The 23,905-nt window shown below is 41.6% G+C and overlaps 4 protein-coding genes across 4 annotated transcripts; 1 reads left to right on the top strand and 3 right to left on the bottom strand.

Moving 5' to 3' along the window:
* Positions 1-6,985: 6,985 nt before the first annotated feature.
* On the bottom strand, positions 6,986-8,153 carry tif35 (translation initiation factor eIF3 core subunit g; the record flags this gene model as incomplete). The annotated part of the gene is made up of 4 exons (XM_026744453.1): positions 6,986-7,038; positions 7,146-7,317; positions 7,420-8,047; positions 8,137-8,153. 4 exons carry the CDS (start codon positions 8,151-8,153, stop codon positions 6,986-6,988), a joined length of 870 nt encoding a protein of 289 aa, XP_026607616.1.
* A 525-nt stretch (positions 8,154-8,678) lies between these two features.
* Positions 8,679-10,273, bottom strand: DSM5745_02436 (cytosine permease; the record flags this gene model as incomplete). Its single annotated transcript, XM_026744452.1, has 2 exons — positions 8,679-9,763; positions 9,832-10,273. The coding sequence occupies 2 exons, from the start codon at positions 10,271-10,273 to the stop codon at positions 8,679-8,681; spliced, it is 1,527 nt and encodes a 508-aa protein (XP_026607615.1).
* Positions 10,274-11,582: 1,309 nt separating this feature from the next.
* DSM5745_02435 (uncharacterized protein) lies at positions 11,583-13,232 on the top strand (the record flags this gene model as incomplete). Its single annotated transcript, XM_026744451.1, has 1 exon — positions 11,583-13,232. One exon carries the CDS (start codon positions 11,583-11,585, stop codon positions 13,230-13,232), a length of 1,650 nt encoding a protein of 549 aa, XP_026607614.1.
* Positions 13,233-13,662: 430 nt separating this feature from the next.
* Positions 13,663-16,905, bottom strand: DSM5745_02434 (uncharacterized protein; the record flags this gene model as incomplete). The annotated part of the gene is made up of 4 exons (XM_026744450.1): positions 13,663-14,546; positions 14,608-15,719; positions 15,770-16,711; positions 16,766-16,905. 4 exons carry the CDS (start codon positions 16,903-16,905, stop codon positions 13,663-13,665), a joined length of 3,078 nt encoding a protein of 1,025 aa, XP_026607613.1.
* Positions 16,906-23,905: the final 7,000 nt, after the last annotated feature.

Genomic DNA, 23,905 nt, shown 5'->3' with positions numbered 1-23,905 from the left:
TAACCGCGCCGCTTCTTCGGTGGCTGTCTTCGTCTTCCATAGAAAAGCCAGTCGATCCAGGAAAAGGTCGCTGGGCTCCAGAGTAATCACCGTCAGAGGTGATGGGAATATCCAGCGGGAATGGGCTCTGCAGGAGCGCTGCTAGTTGAAGAAATGGTAATTAGAATAAGCGCAAGAGAATAATATAACGTCAAACGAACAAGAAATAAAAAGGAAAGTAAGAAACAGTATTACAGGAAAAACAAATACCATGAAATCAATAATCAAAAAGGACAAAAAAGAAAATAAGTGCGAGCCTATCGCTCCTTCGCTGGCCGAAACTGAAATAGGGTCCCATCCTTGCAAGGCAAGGATGATACTACATCCATGCGGGAAATCTCGATATGAACCAAGACAATGAGATGAAGAGTTGGAAGAAGCACAAAAAAAGATAAATCGTGTAACCAGAGCGTAGGCTACTGGAATGCCAGAGGATAGAAGAACAACGTCATCCGGGGCGTAGATCGCATGTCATCAGCCGGGCTGCTCGACCTGGAGGGGCAGATGACAGCCAAATGTCCATGGTGAAGTTGCTGGTAGTGAATCTGACGAGGCGGCGGGCAAGAGAGGAAACGGAAAGATGGCATTTCTTACAGTGATTCATCTGGGGCCACTCTGCAGTTTCCACCCTGGACCAGAGGCTGATTATGATTCGAGTTCAAGGGCCGTTGGCAATCAAGCTTATGGGGAGGCTGAAAGCTACCAAACGCGGCGATCCAAGAGGCTAGGTCCTCGACGGCGCAGAGTATAGGGGTGTGTCAAAGAAGAATCCCGCGGCGGATCTTAGGGCTAACTGCTCATTGGAGGTATACGATTGCGACTCGACGGCGTGTGCTTGCTAGGTAGGATACTAAGCGCCCCGGACAAAGAACTGTGGGTTTGGCGTGCGTTCGAGAAGGCGATAGACGGCGGGTCCTGTCGATCGGGAAAGGTACGCTGCAGGGGACGATGGTAGCTAGGAATGGAGAGATGACCTTGAACCAGACGGACTGGACTGCCTTTGACGAATTCAACTTGAATTTATTAGCAGGCGGTTTGTAGACCAGGGACGTGAATTGTAGAAAAAGTAAGTAAAGCTGCACGGGAAGAGATCTGGAGAAGCGACTGCGGAAGAAGAAAACATGACGAGCCCCGCGTACTCATTGCGGCTCTCGGAGTTTTTTTTGCATCTTTGATAGGAGGTAGAGGCCTGCCTACCGTCTATCTCTGATTGCAGAGATTGCAGATCGCCTTAATGATGAAGCAGTCGGACACTTGATAGAGGACGGAGAAGACGGACAATAAGACAAACAATGGCAATGGACCCGAGTGGAAGAGCGGATAGGAAGGCGAGGAGCGAGAGGGAGACACTCACGGGCAACCAACAGGTGGACGGGCGATGGGCGGTATTGAGCTTCAATCGCTGCAGAATCCAAATTCCAAGCTGCCCTCGTCCAAAAGGTCGAGGAGGGATGATAGCTTTATCAAGTATCATGATATTTTCTACTCAAAGTCCACTGCGCCGCGTTTTTGCCTGGCCCCTTTGGCATTGCCCAATGAAGAACCCTGGCGAACATGCGGCAGAACGAGGTGCTCTGCAGAGTCCTGACAGTCTCGATTTACCAAATTAGCTTGACGGCGAATACCACTCTCGCCACGAGTTTGCTGTTGAGTTCGGACCATGTCAGGGCCGTTGGAACGTTCGGGAGAGCGACAGGACGACTGCATTATCTTGAGGTTCCTTCTCCCATCACTACAAGGCATAACGAGCTTGAACGGTCTACCCATTGAATACGTGCTTTTCTTCGTGGCTTCTTGGGCTTCCCACTGTCCCTTGACCACCGGTCCTTGTAGAACATCTTCTTGTTTTCAGGTAAACCGAAAAACAAAAGCTCAGTGCAAAGTCTGTTGCAGCAACTGAACAGATGCTTAAACGTCTTGGACCCTGTCAGAAACGATGGAGACGCACAGCATTGGTCAAAACCCATGTTACATCTTATGACCCAACTCAGAGCTGCAGACATTTGAATGGCCCTAAATGGAATGAACTTTATTGTTGGCATAGCGGGAAGAGATACGGAGACGTGCACCATAAGTTTCCGCGTGTGGCTGTTCCAGGTCACGTGACCTGTAGCCAATGACGAGCTACGCTCAAAACCACCGGATGGCCTGATTGGCTACAGGTCACGTGACTTTTGTGTCACCTATGCGGAAACTTTTGGTGCACGTCTCCGTAATCGCGCTGTATAGAACATTTCGGTCAGGTCAGCTGTCCTAGCGTGAGCGGCGGCAAACGGCAGAGTGCATCAGAGACAAATTACCGGTAAGATGATGCTAGAAGAAATTAGTGGCGGCGATCGTCACCCCCGGTAACCTTGTGCAGACCCCAGTCGCCTGACAGAGGTTGGGGGCACCTCTGAGCTTGGGCAGTTGCAGATAGCCAATGGTTTGCTCCTCCGTGGGCGAACGGCTTTGTCGAGCACTAGACAGGGGTCTAATGAAGACTGTTGTTCTAGACGGGCGGAGCAAGGTCCCTTGATGATCTGCTCCCAAACATCACTTTCAGTTTTCTTGATCCTTCCGCAGTTCTCTCTGGTGTTCGAGGCACGAGAAGCAGTCGTACTTGCATGAGTGAGAGGTTAGGCGCTCGAGCGTTTGGATCAAGCGACGGGACTTTTCTCCCTTCCCTACCTCGAGGAAGGCCTTTTTGTCCCCTTACTGAGCATGGAAAGGGAGTTAGCATCAGATGCGTGATGCACCCTGCCCAAAATACCGCTAGCGGGATGTTGCTATTTTGGAAGACGTGCCGGGGATTTCTGGCAAGATTTCAAAAGGCTCGAGAACAATGGTCATTTTCCGAATAGTCACACTCAAATGCTCCAGTAGGCACGACGGGTGTGGGGATGTGCCGTACGTAGTCCATAGCAAAGCTTCCAGAATAATTGGCTCGCCCTATCGGCAAGACAGCACACGTCGACGCAGGCTGAGAAGGACTAGTCCAGTTTCTTGTTCTGAAACTGACACTTTTCGTCCATCTCCGGTGGAGCTAACCGTCAATTGAATTCTCACCCTAATTTGCTTCCTTTGTCTCTTTTTTCTCCCTGTCGGTTGAAAGAGGTGTGGCTGAGATGATCACCCAAACTTGCAGGAAGCTAGTTGGTTCGAAAGTGAGATTTGAGAAAAAAAGGAGCCGACCCCGGTCATTGGCAGAGTCCAGGCCGGTTCGGAAATGCGAGAGTGGGAACCTGGGCGTAAGAGGCGATCCCTAGTGGATGGTGATGTCGTGCAGGAGGTTTCCACGGGCTGCAGCGCAAATCCATTCGTAACCTTGAACAAGGGGGGTGGTGGGGAGGGGGGAAGGTTGCATTCTGTTGCTTATCGGATTGCGGTAGTCGGACGGCGTTTTCCGAGTCGCTTCCGATCAGCAAAGCAAGAGAGGATGGTAAAGCAGAGAGACAGAAGAAGTAGAAGAGATGGAGGCTGAGTCTGATTGATCGATGATCGACTGAGGCCTGAGTGTTCCGCTAACGCTCCAGACAAACAGCGCTAGGCCAGAACAGGCGGGGAGGGCACGTGCTCTGGTCGCACTAGAAGGGCAGGTGCAGCCCTAGCGGCCTCGCCTGGCAACCAGCTTCAGGAACAGAGTCACCTCAACGCTCAGAAGTGTCACTCCTCGAGTTAGTACCTGCTTCAACTCTATTCACTCGCACTCTATTCGGCCGCGCTCTCTGGAACCCTGGGCAGATCTGTCTCTTCCCAATGGCTCGACAAATCACCACCCCGGTTGTGTCATGGGTCTGCTGTAACCGGTTTCTGCCTCAATGCCTTCGCCCTGGTTCTTGCATCCGCTATATTTACACAAAGTTTGCGGCGTCTCAGTCACTCTGTCTCTCTTTCGCCCTTCTCGTACTCTTCTTATCCTGGAGACTTAGGACTTTGGCTCTCGCCCCCGACGCCTTTCTTGGCTGGAGACTACTCGAAATGCCATTTCTGAACTCATAGACGTTCTAGGTGAGAGCTGCGCCTCTTATTCTGCCGAAAGTCCCAGAATAAGAGCCAATCCGAGCTCATGCTTCTAGTGTGCTTCCCGATCCTTTCCGCTGTATAGCACGGTCATTATAAGTTGGAATGATGCAAGAAATTGGAGGTTTATAGTGCATCCGGAATGCAGTTCGCCGTTACGATCGTCTTGAAACACCCGGGCGTATGTTGGTTGGCTCCTACGGCACTCATGTCAGTCAACGGGCTTGACTTCTCTGAGTCCAGAACATTCGACCGTTGGTTCCAGGATCCCTTGAACTCTACGCGTTTCGACGATCTGTAAAGGTCTCAGTTCCAAGACATCATTCCCCAGCCGCGGCATGCTATCTTCAGGGTTTGAAAATAGTACTTCAGACTGAGGCTTACCGCGAATTGATCGTCACAGAACTATATGTGTGTCGTTGTGAGCATGGACCTCGTTGGGGATGCACCATTTTGTTCACCCTACGATGTGCGCATTTTACTCGGTGCTCTAGCCCCTAGACGTGAAGGCGGCAGGATGGATTTCTAGGGACATCTATACCTGAGTGGAGACCGGAGGTTTGATCCGTTACATCTCTATATGCTAATGTGCGAATGTTCTACCTAGGCAGTGGATCTAGTACGCCGGGCTCCTACGTTAAGATACTTTCGGAGATTAATCAAGATGTACCTCACTCTTGGTACGTGAACTACCGCCCAAGGCTGACTTTCACGTTCTTCTAAGCTCCTTTCGTATTCCAAGATGTCTCCGGCGTCGTGTCCCGGCATTGGCCTTTTACCGGTCCATGTGCTCAGCAGATATCCTGCGCAGTTATCGTGGATGCCGCATGATGAGCCGGGATTTGATCAATCCGCGTGGCTACGCCTGACGCCCACCGCATATTTCTCCCTGTTCAGGCTAGCTGTACTACTCTGAAAGCGGCCAATTGTTGCTGGCCAGTTACCCTGCGCTGTCTGCTATTTCATGAAGCCGAGGGTCGACCGACGTCCGAAAACTCCTTGAAATTCGTACGCACCAAGATATCCTTGGGGTGAGCGCGGAATACCAAGATCTGGCTACGCGAAAGAAATCGATTGTAGGCAAGTGTCTTGTTTTGAAACGCACTATCGCTGAGAAAATTCAAGTCAGCACTTTGCCTTCAAGAAAAGGATGATATGCATCTGGATACTGCGCGAGGCAGGTCGACGTGGTGCCATAGAAGCGGAATATCAACCACGGAATGGTTGGGACAAGGTCCGGGCTTATTCTCAAAAGGATGGTGGGTGTGCAGCCTCTATCTTGATCGCCGTGATGCGCACCGCCGTCAACATTGCCTCCTCTCGACTCAGCACGGCCATGGAATTCTAATAACCTATTGCCTCGGTCCAAATTTTACTTCTCTAAGAAGAAGTCAAACTTTGTTCAGCAGATTTTGCTGATTGGGAATCAGATGGAGTCACACAGAAGAGAAACACAGCAAATCAAGGCGCCAGCTGCAGAAATGCTGACCCTTCTATCTTCCCGTTTTGGACCCAGGACGAGATAACCGCCCTCCATGACATAATGGCGCTCCTGAAATCCTCGTCATTGCCTGCTGTTGTCCACACAGCGTCAGAGAATTCTATGCAATGTAACCGGAGCCTCTAGGTGCCGACGGCGCCTTCGTGATCCCTTTCACCGGCAGTTATGCCTTTTTACTGGTCGTTAACTCGTCAGGACTTCGGGGAAGGGGAAGGTAGGCCGCCGGAACCAATCTAGTGTCTATTCACGGGGAAGACGGCTGCTTTCGTGTTACCCCCATCCGAAGCAACAATACTACATGGGCCGTGCGTCTGTTTTGCTTTCAGTGGGCAAGACCGTTTTTGTGGTCAGGGCTAGCCGGAGTCCAAGAGCTGCTTAGTATCTGGACTGATGAGCTGCCAGTCCTGGAAGGGACGAAGCAAGTGGCGCAGGGCGATTATCGGGCAATTTTGAGTCGGAAGGTTGGCAGGCGCGTTCAGAGAACAAGACTGGTCGTTGGGAAGACCAGAACTGCCGACGGTAGGCTTACTCCAGTCTGCCTACAGTGATGACTCTTCCAAGTCCCGAGTGCCGATTGCTCAGGTGGCCAGTGTGCACATGCAGCTGCGAGTAATTTGCATCAGGACTAGCACATGTCTCATGCGCTGGGAGCTATACTTACCTCTCTCGCTGCAGAAGGTATCATAGCCCGAGTGCTAGGCAATCGGTACTCGGTATGGTGCCTACCTTGAGAAATTTAACGTCTGCAGATTACTACCCTATCTCACCAACTGCGCCATTCAGTTGATGATCTTCATAAAACAATCAGAAGCCTGATGTCCTTCTGACTCCTTGCCCCTGACTCCTGCCCGCTGTCTTGCACAGGGTACAACAGGCTATTAACGGCTTGGGTTGTACAAGCGACTCCTAGAATATCCCTACGAGATTGGGTTTGGATACATCGAGCACAACCGTTCTCCTTTTCAACGGCGAATACACAGCAGACAGGGGATAGCCTTGGGAGAGGGGAAAGCTCGGGGGTGATGTGGATGCTTGTCTCTTGCCGAATACCGAACGTTACTAGGGAAGTATGTGCTTTCGACCAGGGAGGCGATATAGCCTCCAATCTGACCTCGCAGTCTCTTATTCCCACATTAACCCTTGGAGTAGCACATGCTGCTACGACTTGAGATGGATTCAATAGGTAAACTCCATAGCCAAGGAACGCCATAGATTCTTCATCGTATTACTTCATTATCAACGGATCATGACACTTTTATTTGAGAAGAAGGGAACTCGTGAGGCAAGAGTATGGTATGGAGTCATGCAATTCGCCTAGACAGACAGGCCGAACTAGACCGGCTGGCTGAAACAGCGTCGTAAATCCCGGTTGAAGCAAAGAAATAAACCCCAAAGAATAGTATGAATTGTATGATACGGCGAAGGAAATGGAAGAAGGAGAATCTAAGTGGCCCTCTTGGCGAATTCGACGCGCAGAATGAGGTGGCGATAACCGACTGAGGGAAGAAAAACAAGTCAGCGTCGGAGCTTATTTCGAGAAAGATGGTAATAAGGGGGAAGATGAGCATGAATGGGAAGATCGGGGCAGGGGCAAGAAACGTACATCCGTCCATCTTGTCGCAGGCACGTGCGGCGTCGCTCCGGTCCGCAAAGCTGATGAAGGCAAAGCCCTTGGCCCTCTGGGTTTCCCTGTCCCTGGCCAGGAAGACTCTGGTGACACGACCGAAGCGCTCGAACAGATCCCGGAGTTCTTGTTCCTCCGCGAGTTCGGAAACCTGAAGCGAGAGCTCACCGTTAGCAAAAAGTTCCCAAGCCCTCGCACAAGCAAAAAAACACGAGAATTGGACGAAAAGGAAAGGAAAAGCAAGACAACATACGTTCGTAACTCTGAGAGTCGCCAGGTCATCCTTCTCGTACTTGCCAGCCATCCGCTCACCACCACCAGCAGCGCCCTTCCGCAGATGAGGCGGCACATAGCTACCACCACCCGCACCAAGACCACCCGCCGCATCCTCCTCGCCCCCAGCACCGCCCTCACCAGCCGCAGCACCACCCTCATCCACAGGCGCCATGGTATCCTTAAACGGACAGCGGGCAGTAAAGTGCTCGCCCGAACAAATCCGACACTTGACCTTCTTATCCTTAAGCTGGTCCTTGATGCTCCCCTTCTCGCCGCCGTTCTTCTCCGCCTCGGCAGCCTGCGCCTTCCAGTTAACCGAGGGTCTGAAGACGATGTTCTCGCCGACGGAGGTCGTGTCGAAGGAGGGCCCCGCGGCGTGGCCCTTCTCGAGCCCAAATTTATCCCATGTCTTGCGCTCCGCGACCTGCGGGTTCACGTGCTCGCGGACGACGGTTGTTTTGATGCGGCGGGTGACTTTGACTTTCTTGCCTTCGTCGTTGAAGCGGTATGAGATTACGGTCTTTGTGCCGTCTTTGTTGGTTGTGATTTGTTGGGCGGGGAGGGCAGAGGGGTCGTCGAATTCTTCGTCGTCGGCCCAGTCGGCCCTGTGCACGCAAAGTTAGATTTTTTAGACTCTCGTAAAAATAGGCAGCTTCGGCAGATATTCATGTAGAGGTCGTAAGTAGGTACGTACTTTGCTGGTCGAGACATTGTGGCTGTTTGTGTTGTTGGGTTCGTGTTTGAAAGATTCTGGATTTCTGAAAGCTGATTCTCCGTTGTGGATTTGTTCGCCGGGTGTGCTGTGGCGTCTGTGGCGGTGCGGATGATGGATCACGTGATATACCCGGGGTATACAGTGCTCTTCAACGCCGCAAGAAGATGGGAACTGGACGTCAAAAACACCTGTGAACCTGGAATGGGAAAGGAGTACCGGCTAAAAGTACGTATCGTTAGCGTAAGTGGTAAGTCACCAGTGGGAAAGGAGCAATACACGGTTAGACCTAGCGAGACAAGTGCAAAGTATACATGTCGTCTCGTTCTAAATTGGTTGAGTTGATGAAATTTCTATTTTGCGTGCCATGGAGAAAGGACGTATCTTGAGATTTTTCCTTGTCCATGTTTTCGATCTATGGTGGAACAATGTTATTGCATGACGTTGATTATGATATCTATCTATAAATCTATATATACATCCCTTAAACGACCCAACCCAAAGAACAATGATCAAAAAGCACGTTACCTCCCAAAAAGCTTGATCTCAAGAGGTCTCAAACAGAGATACGAAAATGCTGAAAATGCAAAGCCCAATTCAAATCCTATATCGCCGCCACCTGCGTGCTTTGCGATTGGACCCTCAAACCATGGTTGGCTCATTCCAACGACCATGCCAGCAACACCAAACGCAAATGCAAGAGTGGCGGCAATACCAACTGGAAGTTTGTTGGGCTTGTCGTAGTTCTCAATGACATAGCCGGAGAAGCCGCGCTTGAATACGCAATGATCCGTGATTGCGATCGCAGAGTAAATAGCCAGCCAATACGCGATGAAGTTCATAAAGTTCTCCAGTATGGTTTCGAAGTGGGAGTAACCCGGAATTGCAATAGCTAATGAGACACCGGTGCCGAGGACGGTCCAGATGAAGCGAGGGACGCGTTGCGCGTAGCGACTGAGGACTTGGACGGTGAGGGCGACGGAATAAAGGTTCGGGCAGTTGTTTGCAACAATCGAGAGGGCGAGGATGACGAGGCAGAAGTCGCCAAAGCCTCCAAGTGGTTCGAGAACAGCGGCGATGAGGCCACCATTTCCGGACGCACTATAGCCCAAGGCGTATTTGCTGTCTTTGATCTCGGTCGCGGTCATCACGGCAACGCCGAGCATTTCGACAAAGAGAAGAGGGATGATCAGTCCAAGCCAAGTCGAGAAGAAGATCTTGCGCTTGCTGCGGTTGGCAGGCTGGTACACGGTGTAATCAGCCGCGTAGCTGGTCCAGCCCGTGGCGTAGCCGTAGACGGCCGAGCCAAAGGACAGAACGCTGCCCATCTCAGACGTTCCCGCCTTCATGGGAATGTTTATGAAATCCCCAGAGTGCGCGAAAGTGCCCAAGACGATCAGGAATACGATGAAAGTTGGAATCCAACTCCAGTATTCGTACAGATGAACCACTTTATAGCCCGCGAACGTGATTAAAAGCGTGCAGATGGCAATAATCAGGATAGCAGCCCAGCCAGGTACATCGTTATTGACTGCATGGAGCAGTTGAGCGCCTACAATGGTGTTGGCGGCAGACCAACCCATGCATGCGAGGATATTCAGGACAGCAACTGCAGGAGAGAATAATGAATGAGTCCCCGCCGCACGGTAACAACTGTGGTGGGCTTGGGATACTCACATCCTTTAGTGGCGTACCAACCGAACCAGAACCTTGAGAACACCATCTGACGCAGCCCGAACGGACCGAAGCAGGAAAAGAAGCAGACAGTCATGATACCAAGAAGGTTGAAGAACAGGACGGTCAGGATGGCGTCGACGAAGCCAAGGCCATAGATAGATTTTCCAAGCACACCAATGGCAAAGGAACTGACAACCATGTTGGCCGCCAGCCACATGCTGCCTATATTGAAAACGGAAGTATCCGTCTGTTCCGCAGCGGGAACGCGTTCAATGCCACGCTGTTCGATGTTGAGCTTTCCGGCCAGACGCTGGATCTTCGCATATAAGGAGTTGCCATAGGTGAAGCTCTCGCCTGGCACGGCGCCGTCACTGCTGTTATCCGCGACTGACTGGGCCACTGGAGGGTTCTTCTCCAGGTCGAAATCGTGTGCTCCAGCCATTGTGGAAGAGAGACTGTTGTTGACAGGATATGTCGTTCGATCAAGGTATAATCATGAAACGAGACAATAGATTCTGTTGAAAGGGAAGCAACGCCCCTTTGGCTGGGTTGAGGTTCACATTTTTTTTTTCTTTCTTTCCTCTGTGACGGGGGATGAGCTCTGAATATGTAGGTGGACCTGAGGAGATAATTCTTCACACACAAAACGCGCACAATCAGTTATTATTATCATCCGGCCCACCCGGGGACCAGCCCTCACGATGAAAAGTGGTCATTTTCGGAAAAGACGGCGGCGATATCTCTGGTATGGATACGGCGCGACCAAGAAGAGATTGTCGCGTGGGTATTTCTGGGTCTCGAAACACGCGACTGTCAAGCGAGTCAAGCTTCCGGGGGCCACAAACCAATCGTTGGGCGCGTGAAACCGTGAAAACGGGCGGATAACCGCGGATTGAGCTGCCGAGTGGAACCAGGGCGACGACTGACGAGGCGCAGATAAGAAATCTGCTGATGATAGGCACTTGCCACTTGATAAGCAACGAAGATACCAAAATATCGTTCACGATGACAGCTGCATTCTAGAAGTCGGCAATGTCCGTTGACGTTGGAATCCGCGATCCTTCGTTCGTCGGGCGCCCCTTTCTCGCAGCTGCCCCCAGACTTTCGGAGCTTGGCTACGACCGCAGCACCGCTAGGCAACTTGGCTTTTTTGTCCCCACCTAGAGATAAGAAGCGGGTTAGTGGCGATAAAATATATTATTCCGGAGTACGGGCAAGAACACTCACCTGCCCCTGAGCAGGCGGGGAAACAGGTCGCGCGGGGATTCATCCATAGGCGAAACTTGGAAGTCCCGGGTGATGGTGCTGTGCAAAGAGGATCGTTTTAGTAAAAAAGGAAGTCAAAATGAAGGGTGATTTGAAGAAAGACTTGGTCTTGGAAAGTGATTTGGTGGGAGTGAGGAGAGAGATGGCAGAAAGAGTATGATGAGGGCGACACATGACCTGTATCTGTACCTTCCCTGGCTGCTCCAGGATCTACCTGCAGGCTCCTCACCCTCATCGGTCTGGACTTCAATCTACGTCCGACATGGATTGTTCAGGTCCGGCCAAACACAGACCTGGCTGGCTTCCTTTGCTGCTTTAGCAACAGATGATCCATGGTCACTTGCCTCTATAAAGCTCGCTCAGTCTATACAAGGTCTGCCTATACAGGTCACCCGCTCTTTACCCATTCCAAGCCAAACGTACTGATACCACCTCTCGAACAGGATCCTATCCTTCAACAAGACAAATGGCAAGAACACAAAAGGATGGATGACAAGGAAAACCCACGCCTGCTCAAAATAAGACACGGCGACGAAAAAGCTTGCGTGAACCTCACTGAGTGGCTGGACCGTGTCAAGCGATCACCGAAATTCGTCTTCAGCCAGCTTTATGAGCAGCAGGAATCATACGTGGATGTGATCCGCTCCCTGCAGTCTAAGTTGTCAGAGTACAAGTCACGTATCAGTTATTTGGAACACAATCCGAACAAGACCCATATCTCTCAGCTGGAGAACAAGTTGGCTAAGAGGGAAGAGCGACTACAGATGTTCAGGATGCGCAACACGGAAATGAATAACAGACTTGCAAGTCAGAATCAGGAGCAGGAAGCATACAAGGATCAGATTACGGCGCTCAAGGCCAAGCTATCTGTGCTGGAAGAGCGGACACGAGAGTACAGTACACGCATCGCAAGACTGAACGCCGAGCTCGCAGCTCATGAGCAGGAACACAAGTTGGACCAACAGCTGATCATGGAATGGGAGTCACGCGCCGAGAAGTACGAGAGCATAATAGCCGAGCTGGAAGTCCAGAAGGAGACAGTTCGAAAGCAGAGTACACGCATCGTCGAATTGCTCAACGCATTGGCAACTGCAACGCAACAGCAGGATAAGCAAGTTGCAGACTTGAATGACCAACTAAAAATCGAGAGACAGCAGCATAATGCATACACGGGTCGATTCGTGGCACTGAGTGCCCAACTAGAAGGAGAGAAAATGGAGCATGAGACATCCAGAGGCCAAATTGCAGAATTGAGTGATAGATTGGACGCACAGACTCAACAGCAAGAAGCATACAAGGATCGAATAGCGGAGCTGGAGAATAAACTAACAGCGCAGACCACACTCCACGACGGAAACACATCAGAAGGCACATATTTTTCGTTCACGGAGACAACGCAAACCAAAGCTCTGCCTGACCCACCGCTGCTCAACGATAAAGATTACCCTTCTGTAGCGAATTGGAAATACCTCATGGAAATGAAGTTCCGCGAAAATGCTGACCACTTCGATTCACCAGCCGCTCGCCTAGCATACCTCATCAGCCGCACGACCAGTGAAGTTCAAGACCAGCTGGTAGACCGGCTACGGAGTAAGGTCCTGGAGCCGATAACTGACGTTCGTGATGCCCTCGAGTTCCTGGAAATGGTCTATCACCGGCCGGAGCTGGGCACCACGGATGTTGAAGATTTCCGCATGCCCGACGAGAACCTGGGCAGCTTCTGGGAATATTTCAAGGCATTCATCTGGAACGCAGTCAGAAATGAACTTCCCGAAACAGAATGGCCCCGAAAGCTTCACGAATTCCTGCGACTGAGAGTGATAAACAACGTTGACTTTTTCTTTACTTATCCGGAAAGCTCACCCAAGGATCTTGCCAAGGAAGTCTACCTGCGCCTACTGCGGCAAGGCCAGCACGATGAGATTGTTCTTGGTGATGGCTTAGAACAGCACTTCGACACTGGTATACAAGACTCTTCAACCCAGGACGCCGACATCAGTATTGATGACTCTCTCAGGGGAAACTACTCAGAAGACGAGGGGGGTTGTTTAGACCGACCAAGACCGGATTCAGTCGTTGAATCGGCATGCTCGATCGTCGACATTGTTCAGGCTCGAGGCGTCAAATGGTCTTGAGGGTCATCGGTGGTTCCTTAAGAAAGTGAGACGCAGATGTACTGGACGGTAACTAGTGGGATGAGCAGCGGGTTCGTGTTTTGCGGAGAGCTAATATAGCAGTCGATGTCCTTGTATACTTACGGTATACTCTCACTCTCAGGATGCTGCAGTACAGCACCTACGATGTAGGTGGCGGTGATGTTTGTATACCGAGGTCTTGTCGAGACTCCTCCCCAAGGTCCTTTACGCTCTCCACAGGTCTTGTTTGCTGACTTATCCAGCTTGTATACACTAACGATATCCTTCACTGGCGTCAGGCTACATACTTTTTGAATTATATTATCGCTTATATTCCACTCAGAGGTTACAAGCGCAGATGTGCATCCACTTCACAATTTCCCAGACGTTTAAAAGATAGGTAATCTCAACGCATAAACCCAAAACAGTCCTAAATAATATATGGCTCCAAATCCCCACAATCCTCCTCAACATCAAACCTCTCCACCTTATAATCCAGCTGCCCGACACCCCGATCCGCCGGTACATCTACGATATCATCCGACCTCACCCACCCGCCGAAATCCTTCTCGTTGGAGATATAGAACCCAACTGGCATGGACACAGCGCCTTCGACGCCGCGGACGGCCTCGCACTGCGGGATCCACGCCGTGCCCTCGACTTGGAAACCGCCTTCGTTGTGCGTGGCGTCAGAATTCGAGGCTGAGGCGGAGGCTGGGTTCGAAGTCGACGGGCCCTCGCCTAGAAGCACGCGCGACGAGCGGATTTGCGAGCCGATAAGGACGTGCATTTGACCGTTGGCTTGTTCTTTTTCTCCGTTGCCTGGCTCTGAGGGCTTAGAGGAGGAGGAGGGCGGGAAAAAGCGCACTTCCCTTGTCTTTGCGGTCTCGGGGAGGAAGATGCGCTCCCTAGGGACGAGGACCGACTCCCGGTTTTCTGATTCAAGTTCGCCATGCGGTGGGAACAGTCTGATTCTGAAAACGGCGAGCCTTTTCGCGCTCATTGTGAAATATAATTCCGTGGGCGTCCAGGTAAGCGTGAAGGGGAGCTGAGAGACTGGTAGAGAGTGGAAGTGGCCCAGCTCGATCTTCGTCCTGTAGATTTGCGTTGGAGGGGCGCGGGTCGTCTTGCGCGATGAGAGTCTATGTGTGGTGACGAACAGGGAAAGGTCGAGGGGGATCAGATTTGTCTTGGAGACTGAACCTGTTCTTTTGTGTTTCTTCTCCGGTAGGGGTTTCCTTCGAACTTCAAGGATAGCGATGTGGAGGTGTTTGCCGCATGGTGAGAAGTGGCATTTTGTGACTATCTGGCGCGCTATTGAAATGTTAGTATGCCCAAAGACTTTGGGGAGATAGATAGGTGTATATGAACTTACTATATGTGGTCGTCGGTCTCAGCTTCCTCTTAAACCAGCTTTTCTTCTCGAAATCCGCGAACAGCACGTTTCCAGGACTCAGTGGCCAGATAATGAGAGGTTTGTGAGGATGCAAAACTGGAGGCGAATCATAGAGTAGCAGGTCTATTGGCCTTGATAGTTGAAATATGCATGTTAGTCCTGTGCTAGACATGCCGAAGACTTTGAGTGAAGCCTCGAGGCCCGACTTGGTTCGTTTGCGGAAGTGCGCTCGAGAGCGCGGATACACGTCGTCATCGGAACCACCGTCAGAATCGTCGAGGGGGACGTAGGCATCGTCTCCATCAGAGTCATCGTCCAAGAAGCCGCGGAGGAAGCGAGAATGAGGCGTTGCTCCTAGTCCACCGGAGTCAGAGCCTGCCTCGGACTCATAATCGTCACTGTCCGAGGGTTCGCTGTCAGAGTTAGAGCTGCTGGAGCTGTCTATGTATCCTTTGAAGAATACGATGGCATTCTCATCGCCAATTGCTTCTTCAACGTCAGTTGAACCTTCACTCCAGGTCTCATCGCCGGAGCTCCAGTCAATTCCAGTTTTAGCTGAGGATAGAGAAGTGTCACTTTCCTCTGAGGCAGACGAAGTTTCATCAGTGTCGTCTACCTCTGAATCGTTGCTATTGTTCGCTCTTTCCTCTTCCCACATCTTATTGAAGAGTTTCCCTACATCGAGGACTGGATTGTCAGTCAAGCTATCAAGGCGCTCCTCGCCGGGGATAGGCGCCCTTCTCCGGCTTGCTGTCACCAGGTATTCGCCTTGGGTCAGGAACTCCTCGAAATATGCCGGGAACGCGGGTTTCTGATCATGGCTAATATGCAATACCTGAAAGAGGCCGTTCTCATCTCTCGTGTACAACTGAGAGCCAATACGAAGACCATGAGCATCATAATCAAACGCGATTGGTTTTGCTCTGCCAGATCTTCCAGTACTATGCGAGTCTCCGTCTTTGACGAATAGGTTCCAGTTTGCATCTTCCTCGTTGACTTCGAGTGTTTGTCTCTGTTGCAGTTTAGGCTTTCCACCCAAAGCCAGGTTCCAAGTCTCGCAAATAAAGTAAAGAATTGGTGCAACGCGACGCCTGAAAGTGTTAGGTTCTGGATTAGGTGGACCTTTAGGGCTGGTACTCACTGGAACTGGACTAGATAGACAACTCGGCCGCACGCCGAATACCCTTCGTAGCAAGTTTGAATGGTACGTATGCCATCATGATCACCAGTGCAGAGAGAAAAACCAGTGTATCTACTCTTCATGCTCGACATAAAATTGTTGGTTCCCAAGGTCCCAAAAATGCAACGATCGATCTGGCCTGCGTATCTCGCCATCGAGCAGGAAGGATTATCGCAGCATCCACAGGCCAAAAGATAAGCCCACTCATGAAGGAACACCCGGTAATCTTGGGAGAAATGCATACTAGGGTCCCGCAAAGCCATCCTCACAAACCAATGAGGAAGAGCTCTCTTGAAAAACTTTGATGTGCTTGGCTTTCCTCTAAGGGTGAAAACGCCAAACTGCGCATCCACAAGGAGGTGCTGGACCTGGAGTAGCGTCTGGAAATTTGAAGACCACAAGAATGTCGATATCTTCTCCGCAAGGCTGGGAGACGGCAAAACGTCCTCTAGGTGTAGGTGCCAATACTTGGCTGTATACCTAAGGAATGCATCTTTATCTGGTGAATCCCCACCTGATGTCCTCCAAACGCCATTAACCCTTTCTAAGAGGCTGCTATATTTGGGTTGTGATAGATATTGAAGACATGCATCAGCCAGGATGGAGGGGCCAATGTAAGCATTTTCAACATCTCCGTCACCTTCGTTCAGAACGTTGGGGTTGTTTCTGACAAACTCCTTCACCGTGGAATGAAATAACCGATAACGCTTTTCGGTATCAGAAGGCACTTTTTCTTCCACTATCAGCGGCGAGAGAAGGTTCTGTATGAGTTTTGAACGCGGTCTCCTCCGTTCCATATCGTTCTTTGACTGGGCCGCGGGGTTTCGAATAACCCCGATGGCATCGCTTAGCTCACTCGCGGACACTAAGCGCCGGGAAAAGCATACAATCGAGAAGATCTTGCTGTTGTTCAGTCAGCACCGATGTTCGACATCGCATTGGCAGGATAGAACTCACCTTGCCAAGTTTCGATGTGCCGCCGGAATACGTTTGAAATGGCGACAGTAGTACTCGTTGATATCCCTGGGGAGAGAATGCTCAATGAGATCCTCAATATCTGCAATACATTCGGCCTTTTCGCTGATACTGTGTATCATATAGTGAGCCCAAAGAAAGTTCCCTCCCGCTTTCTCTCTCAACAGCTCGAACCAGTGCTCTCTTTCCTCCGTGGCAGTATCAATATCCTTTATATTTGTATTGTAACTACAACAGCCTGGTTTTATTTATCCTTTAATTAGTTGGTGAGCCCTACTAGCGCCGGGTATTATAAGTATTAGTAGGTATTACTTTTGTACCCTATAACTTTTTATTTACCCCAGCCATTATACTTTAGGGACTATGTTTTTTATATATAGTACTTACTTATAGTTTTAGTAATTTTTTTTATAATTTTTATAATTACCCTTTTTTTACTTTTATAACTATAAATATTTTTTTATATATTTATTATTTTAGGGGGCTTAGTTTATATAGGTTAAGGGTGCTATAGGTAATATTTTTATATAAACTAGGCTTATAAATTTACTTATTACTAAATAAATTTTAATTTAAAAAAGTTTTAATTTTTAGGCCCTAGTATACTAGCCCTTATTTAAGTACTTTATTAACTTTTTTATTATTTTTATTATTTTTTTAAGCCTTTTATTAAGCTTTTTTTAAGTGCTTTTTTTAATTTTATTAAACTTTTTTTTTATTTTAAATTATAATATAAGTAACTTCCTTTATATACATGCCTTTAGCTTATTAATTTTTTTTTATATATACTACTATATTACCCTTTAAATACTATTATTTTATTTTATTATATATTTTTTATATATTTAAGTTAGTAGTTTAATACTAATTTAAGCTAGGTTTATTATAGGTTATACTTTTAAGACTTTAAAATTTATAAGTATTATTAATATTATTACTATTAATATTATTATAGGGTTTAATAATAATATATTATTTATAATATATACTTTTAACCGCCTGTTAATATATATATATATATATATATAAATAAGGCATGCTATAATAGTATATATACCTATTATAAATACTTTAATTTTTATTTTTTACTTTTTATACCATGTAATAATTTTACCTGCTTTATTTTTATTTTATTTACTTAATAATTTTTAAGTTATTATTTTTTAACATGCCTTGGCCTTAACTTTTTATTAATACTTTATTTTATAATATTATACCTTTAATTTATTTTATTATGCCTGTGTGTGGGTTAACCCTTTTTAAATATTTTTAATATAAAATAGTTAAATTTTTTTTATACTTTTTTATTATTTACCTTATATATTTTATAAATAGCCTTAAGTGTTTATAAGTATAATAAATAATTAGTATATAAATAAAAGTTTAGGTTAAGGTAACTAGTATATTTATATATATTTTAAAATAAATTATTTAGGTTTATAAAATTTATATTATATTATTTAATAAATAAATTATCCAGGCTTTTATATTAGGTCCTGCGGTTTATATTTTTAGCTTTAGTAAGTTTTATAATAAATAATAATAATAGGTTTTATAGATATAAGAAGGTGGGTTATATAAGTATAAAATTAATATTTTTTATATTATATATTTTATTTTTTTTAGTATTTTTTTATATTAATTATTATAATTAGCTGCTCCTGGTCTTTTACCTTATTTAATATAATTTTATTATTTATTTTATTTTTAGGTATAGCTTTATTCCCTATTTATAATACTTTTTACTTTATAAATTTAGCTATTTTACTATGCCTTTTTATACTTTATTTAGTGTTTTATTTTTATTTATTTTTTTTATACTTTTAATTACTAGTATTATAGGCTATTTTTTTACTTTTTTATTTTTTTACAAGTCTTGTAAATTACTAACCCTTAAAAAAGGCTAAATATATTATAATAATAGCTATAACCCTAGGAGCTATAAGTACCTTATTTATATAATTAATTTTACTTTTATATATTCTTGCTTAGCATATTTAATTTATTACTAATAATTTTTATTAGCCTTTTTTAGCCCTAAATACTATTTTAAATATAATTATTATTTTTTTAATTTACTAGCCTATACCTCCTATATTTACTTTATTTTTATTTTTTTTTTATTATTACTAACCTTAATATTAAGCCCCCTAATACCAGGTCCTTTAGGTGTAATTATTTTTAAGCTAACCTAGTTTATACTAGTATTTATACTATATAATAACCTTTTTTTTATTTTTTATAATTAATTACGCCTAGCTAATTAACTAGGTATTATAAAGTACCCTTATTAAGCCTAGTATAATTATTAAATAATTAATAGTTATTATACCTGTTATAAGTTATACTAAAAATATAACTAGCTTTAGGTAGTTATTACCTGGAAGTATTTTACTTATAAAAAGGTTTTAAATTTAGCTAATTTATTAAATAAATATATTTTTTATTAAAAGCTTTTACTAAATATGCTAGCGCGGGCTTTAAAAAATATTTTAGCTATAATTATTAGTTTTTTTAAGTATAATACTTAAATATTATTAATTTTAAGTTATATAAAGGTTACTTGCCCAAGCTATTATTTTTTATTTATAAAAAAAAAGATTACATGGTGTTTAGGTGCTTTTTTTAATTATATTAATAAGTATTATAATTTTTAAAAATACTACATAATTAGTGGTATAAACCTTTAAAATAATTTTAACCCCTACCCAGAGCCTAGCCTTAACTTTTTAATTTAGTAAATTTTTAATAAAAACTTTCTAAAATATAATAGGTTTATATATAATATTTAATTAATTAATAGCTTCCTTGCCTATGCTAGTTTATTTATAAAATACCATGCTTATACCAGTCCTAATAATATTAATTATATATTTTAAATATAAGGGTTTATTTATTACTATATAAACCCCCTAGGTAATTTATAAAAAAGTAATAATATTATATTTATATAAATATACTAGCTTAATTTTATTAAGGCCCTTAAACACTATTTAAAATATAATATATTTTTAAATAAGGTTAAAAAGGCCCTGGAGTAGATTAATTAGTTTATTTATATATATAATTTATAATATAATATTTTTTTTAGGCTAAGTTTATTTTTAAGTAAAATATAAACCTTGGCTTCCTGCGGTTAATACCCTAAATATAATTTATAACTAATAGTAAGCTAGGCAAGTGCTATAACCTCCCTTTTTAATTAAAAATATTTAAAATAAGTATTTTTATGCTTAATATTCCTATAATTTTTTTCTTAAAGTATTAGCTTAACCCTATTATTATTAATAATACTTATTTAATAAAAGCTAAATAAATTTTTTTTTTTTTTAAAAACTACTAAACCTATTTAATAATCCTTTATTAACTAAGTTGCACCCTAAAATAAACCCCTATAATATTAATATTTTTATTACTAAAAATAAAAATAATTTGGCACCTTGGCAGTTTTTTACTATAATTAATTTTAATTACCTACTTTATTTACTACTTTACTATATTTTTTTTTACACCAAGGGTGGGATAAGCTACTCCCATAAATAAAAAATTTATACTTTAATATAAATTAAATAAAAATAAAGTAAGGACTAAAACTAGGTAATAATAGCTATATTTTACTAATTTTATATTTTTACCTATAAAAAAAGTTTTAATATCTTACACCAGGGTGGCATACTTTTTTAATAATTTTTAATAAATATTTAGCTATATATAAAGAATTTATATTTATTTAATATTTACTATAACTAAAAAACTTATTATTTTATTAATTATAGTAATACTTCTTAGGCCTTAAATAAAGGTTATAATTTAATATAAATTAATAAGTATATATTTTTAGGCTTTAATTATAAGGGTAGTAACTAGTATATATATAAGTTTTATTATAATTTTATAGCCCTGGTGCTGTGGTATAGCACCTTAACTTTATTTATTACTTTTATAATTAATTTAGGGTGGGAAAAGGTTATTAAAAAGCTTATTTAAAATAATAATAATAACTTAATATAATACTAGCAGGACTGGCTAGATTTAGTATACTATATATTTTATATAAAAAATAAAATAATACTTTAAAAATTTAAAAATAGTACCTTTGGTAAGTATATTACCTATTATTTTATTATTAAGTTTTAAAAATAAAATTTACTTTATTCCTATATTTTTTACTAGCTTAAGCAAAGGTTTACTATATAAAAAAATATTAATAACCTTATTTTAGCTAAAATTCCTAACCTAAATATTATTTTTAAAGGGGATTTTAATCCCAAGGCCCTATTTAATATTATTAAGGGTAATATAATTTATAGGTTATATAAAAAGCTTAAGCTAAATATATTATATTACCTTAATAATAATAAAAAGCCCTGGAAATATAGCAAAGGCTTTTTTAAGCTATTTTATTTTAAAATAATTTTTTATAAAGGCTATTACCTTAAATACTAATAATATAATAATAGTGCCTATGTTAATATTCCTAACCTAAATAATAAAAAGAAAATAATCTAAATAGGTAATAAATAAGTAATACCTTATTTTTTTTACCTTTTTTATTACTACCGTGCGCACATTAATATAAAAGTTATTTAAAATATTTTAGCTATTAAGTATATTTATAAGTATATTTATAAGGGATTCCCAAAGGCATGTATTTAATTTAATATTATTAATAAAATTACTTATTATATTAATAATTAATTTATTAGTGCCTTGGAGGCTATATAGTATTTAATAAAGTATTTTATTTACTTTTATTATTTATTAGTTAAGCAGCTTAAAATTTATAATAAAAATTATAATAAATTTATTTTTAAAAAAAACTAAATAAAGGAGTAAATTAGGAAGAAGGGCAAGGTATTAAAAATTATTAAATTAAAGGCTTTTTTTAAGTATAATTAAGTAAACCTAAATAAGGAACCATGCCTGTATTATAAGATGCTAAAAATATATATTTAAAATTTAAAATATATATTAATACTTATTTTTATAAGCTTTATTAACCCTTTTATTTTACTTTTAGGGCCCAAGTATAGAAGCCATGTTAATAAAAGTTTTAAATTAATTAAATATTATATTTTAATTTTTTTTATAAAAATAAATACTATTTTTAAATATTTTTTATAATTATTTATAGCCCTATAAGTTTCCGGGATTTTTATATAGTTAATAGTTATATATTTAATACTTATAAAAAGGCATGTATTACCCATGGTATTATATTTAAAAAAAATAAGTAGGACTTATATTTTAAAAATACCTATATATTATAAGTGGGCAAGGCGCTTTAATAAATATTTATTTTAGCCATAATTTTTAGTAGGCTAAAAAATGCCTTTATTATTTAAGCTAAATATAGTTCCTAAATTTATAAGGATTTACTAAGATAGGTTAAGTAATTAACTTTAAATTAACTTTAAAACTAAACCCCTAATTAAGTAGCGCGTGACTATAATTTATATATTATTTAATAATTACTTAATAATAAAAATAAGGCCTTAGCTAATTTTTAACTACCTAATTTAATTAATACCTAGGGTGCTTGGCCCTAAAATTTTTTTATTATTACTAAATATATATATAATTAGTTACTGCTAGCCTAAAACGCGGAGTATAAAAAGGCGTAGTTAAATATAAATTAGTAATTAATATATAAATAAATCCTATATATTATTTAAAGCTAGTCTAGTAATTTTTACTTTTTTTTAAATAATTTAGGCGGCACGGGAAAAATCTTTATATATTAAATATTATATAATTAACTATATTTTAAGGGTTAAATTATGCTTTGCGTGGCCTTAACTAGTATTATTACCTAACTTTTTTTTAATAAGTAAACTATATATAAATACCTAAAAATCCTGGTTTTACTTAGCCTAGCAAAAACTATTAATATTAATACTAAAACCTATTTAGCCAAGCTTTTTTAGTATATAAATTTAATTATTTAAAATAAAATACTAATAATATCCTGCAAGATATTTAACGCGGTAAAAAATACCCTTTAAAATATTTATTAAAATACTTGCCTATTTAAAGAAATCCTGGTAGTGTTTAAGGGTAATTTCTAGTAAATTTTACTAGTTATTCCTATAAAAAAAATAAAGAAAATTATAAAGGCTATAATATATAATATTAATATTTAGTTAAATATTAAAGTACTATATTTTTAATAAAATATACGCCTTTAATATATAACTTTAAAAAATATTTAATTTAGGAGCTAGCTATAGATTTTATATAAGGATTTTATATTAAAAAGCTGGATTTAGCTTTTTATTTTTATTAATATAAAATTTAATTTATTAAGTTTAGTAAAACAGGTTTATCCGCGATTAGCTATTATTTATAAAAACTTAAAATATTTTTAAGGCCATGCTATTTTAATAGCGCTAAATATTATTATTTAAAATTTAAATAATATCCTGCTTAATTAAATCCCGCGCGATAATTTAGTTTTTTATATAAAAAATAAATATAATATTACCACCTTAAACCATAAGTTTATTATAATAAAAATTATATAAAATTTAACCTTAGTTACCCTGCTCTTATTTATATTATATTTAAAGATTAAAGCTCCCCTAATACTACTTAATAACCTGGCCTTAAAAAATAGCTTATATAATAAAACTTAAATAACTTTACTTTACGCCTTTAGCTAATATTTTAAAATCTAGCTAAATAATAGGTAGTTTAATAGTAAAAAGCACCTTATTTATTAGGTTAAACTACTTAATAAGGAAAATAATTTTTTTTATAAGATTTACTACCTTTAATTTCCTGTTTGCCTTGCATTTACCATAATAATTAATAAATTATAGGGCTAATTATTAAACTATATTAGGGTAAATCTTTAAAATTTAATATTTTTTATAACTAGCTATATATTACGCTTTCCCAGGTAATTAATATTAGGCAGCTTTTAATACTTTTTAATTTTAAAAATAAAAACTAATTAATTAAAAATATTATTTATAATAAGGTGCTGGATTATATAAATATAGCTAGGAACCCTAAGTAATTTTAGCTTTTACTTTTTTATATTTACTTTTTATTTTTATTTTATCTTACTGTGCTTATACTAACTTTTTTTATTATATTTTAATTTTAATTTTATATTAC

The sequence above is a fragment of the Aspergillus mulundensis genome (assembly GCF_003369625.1).
Source record: "Aspergillus mulundensis strain DSM 5745 chromosome Unknown scaffold_1, whole genome shotgun sequence".
NCBI classification, from domain to species: Eukaryota; Fungi; Ascomycota; class Eurotiomycetes; order Eurotiales; family Aspergillaceae; genus Aspergillus; species Aspergillus mulundensis.
Note: the sequence above shows the minus strand (reverse complement) of the source record. Positions and strands in the feature narration are given on the sequence as shown.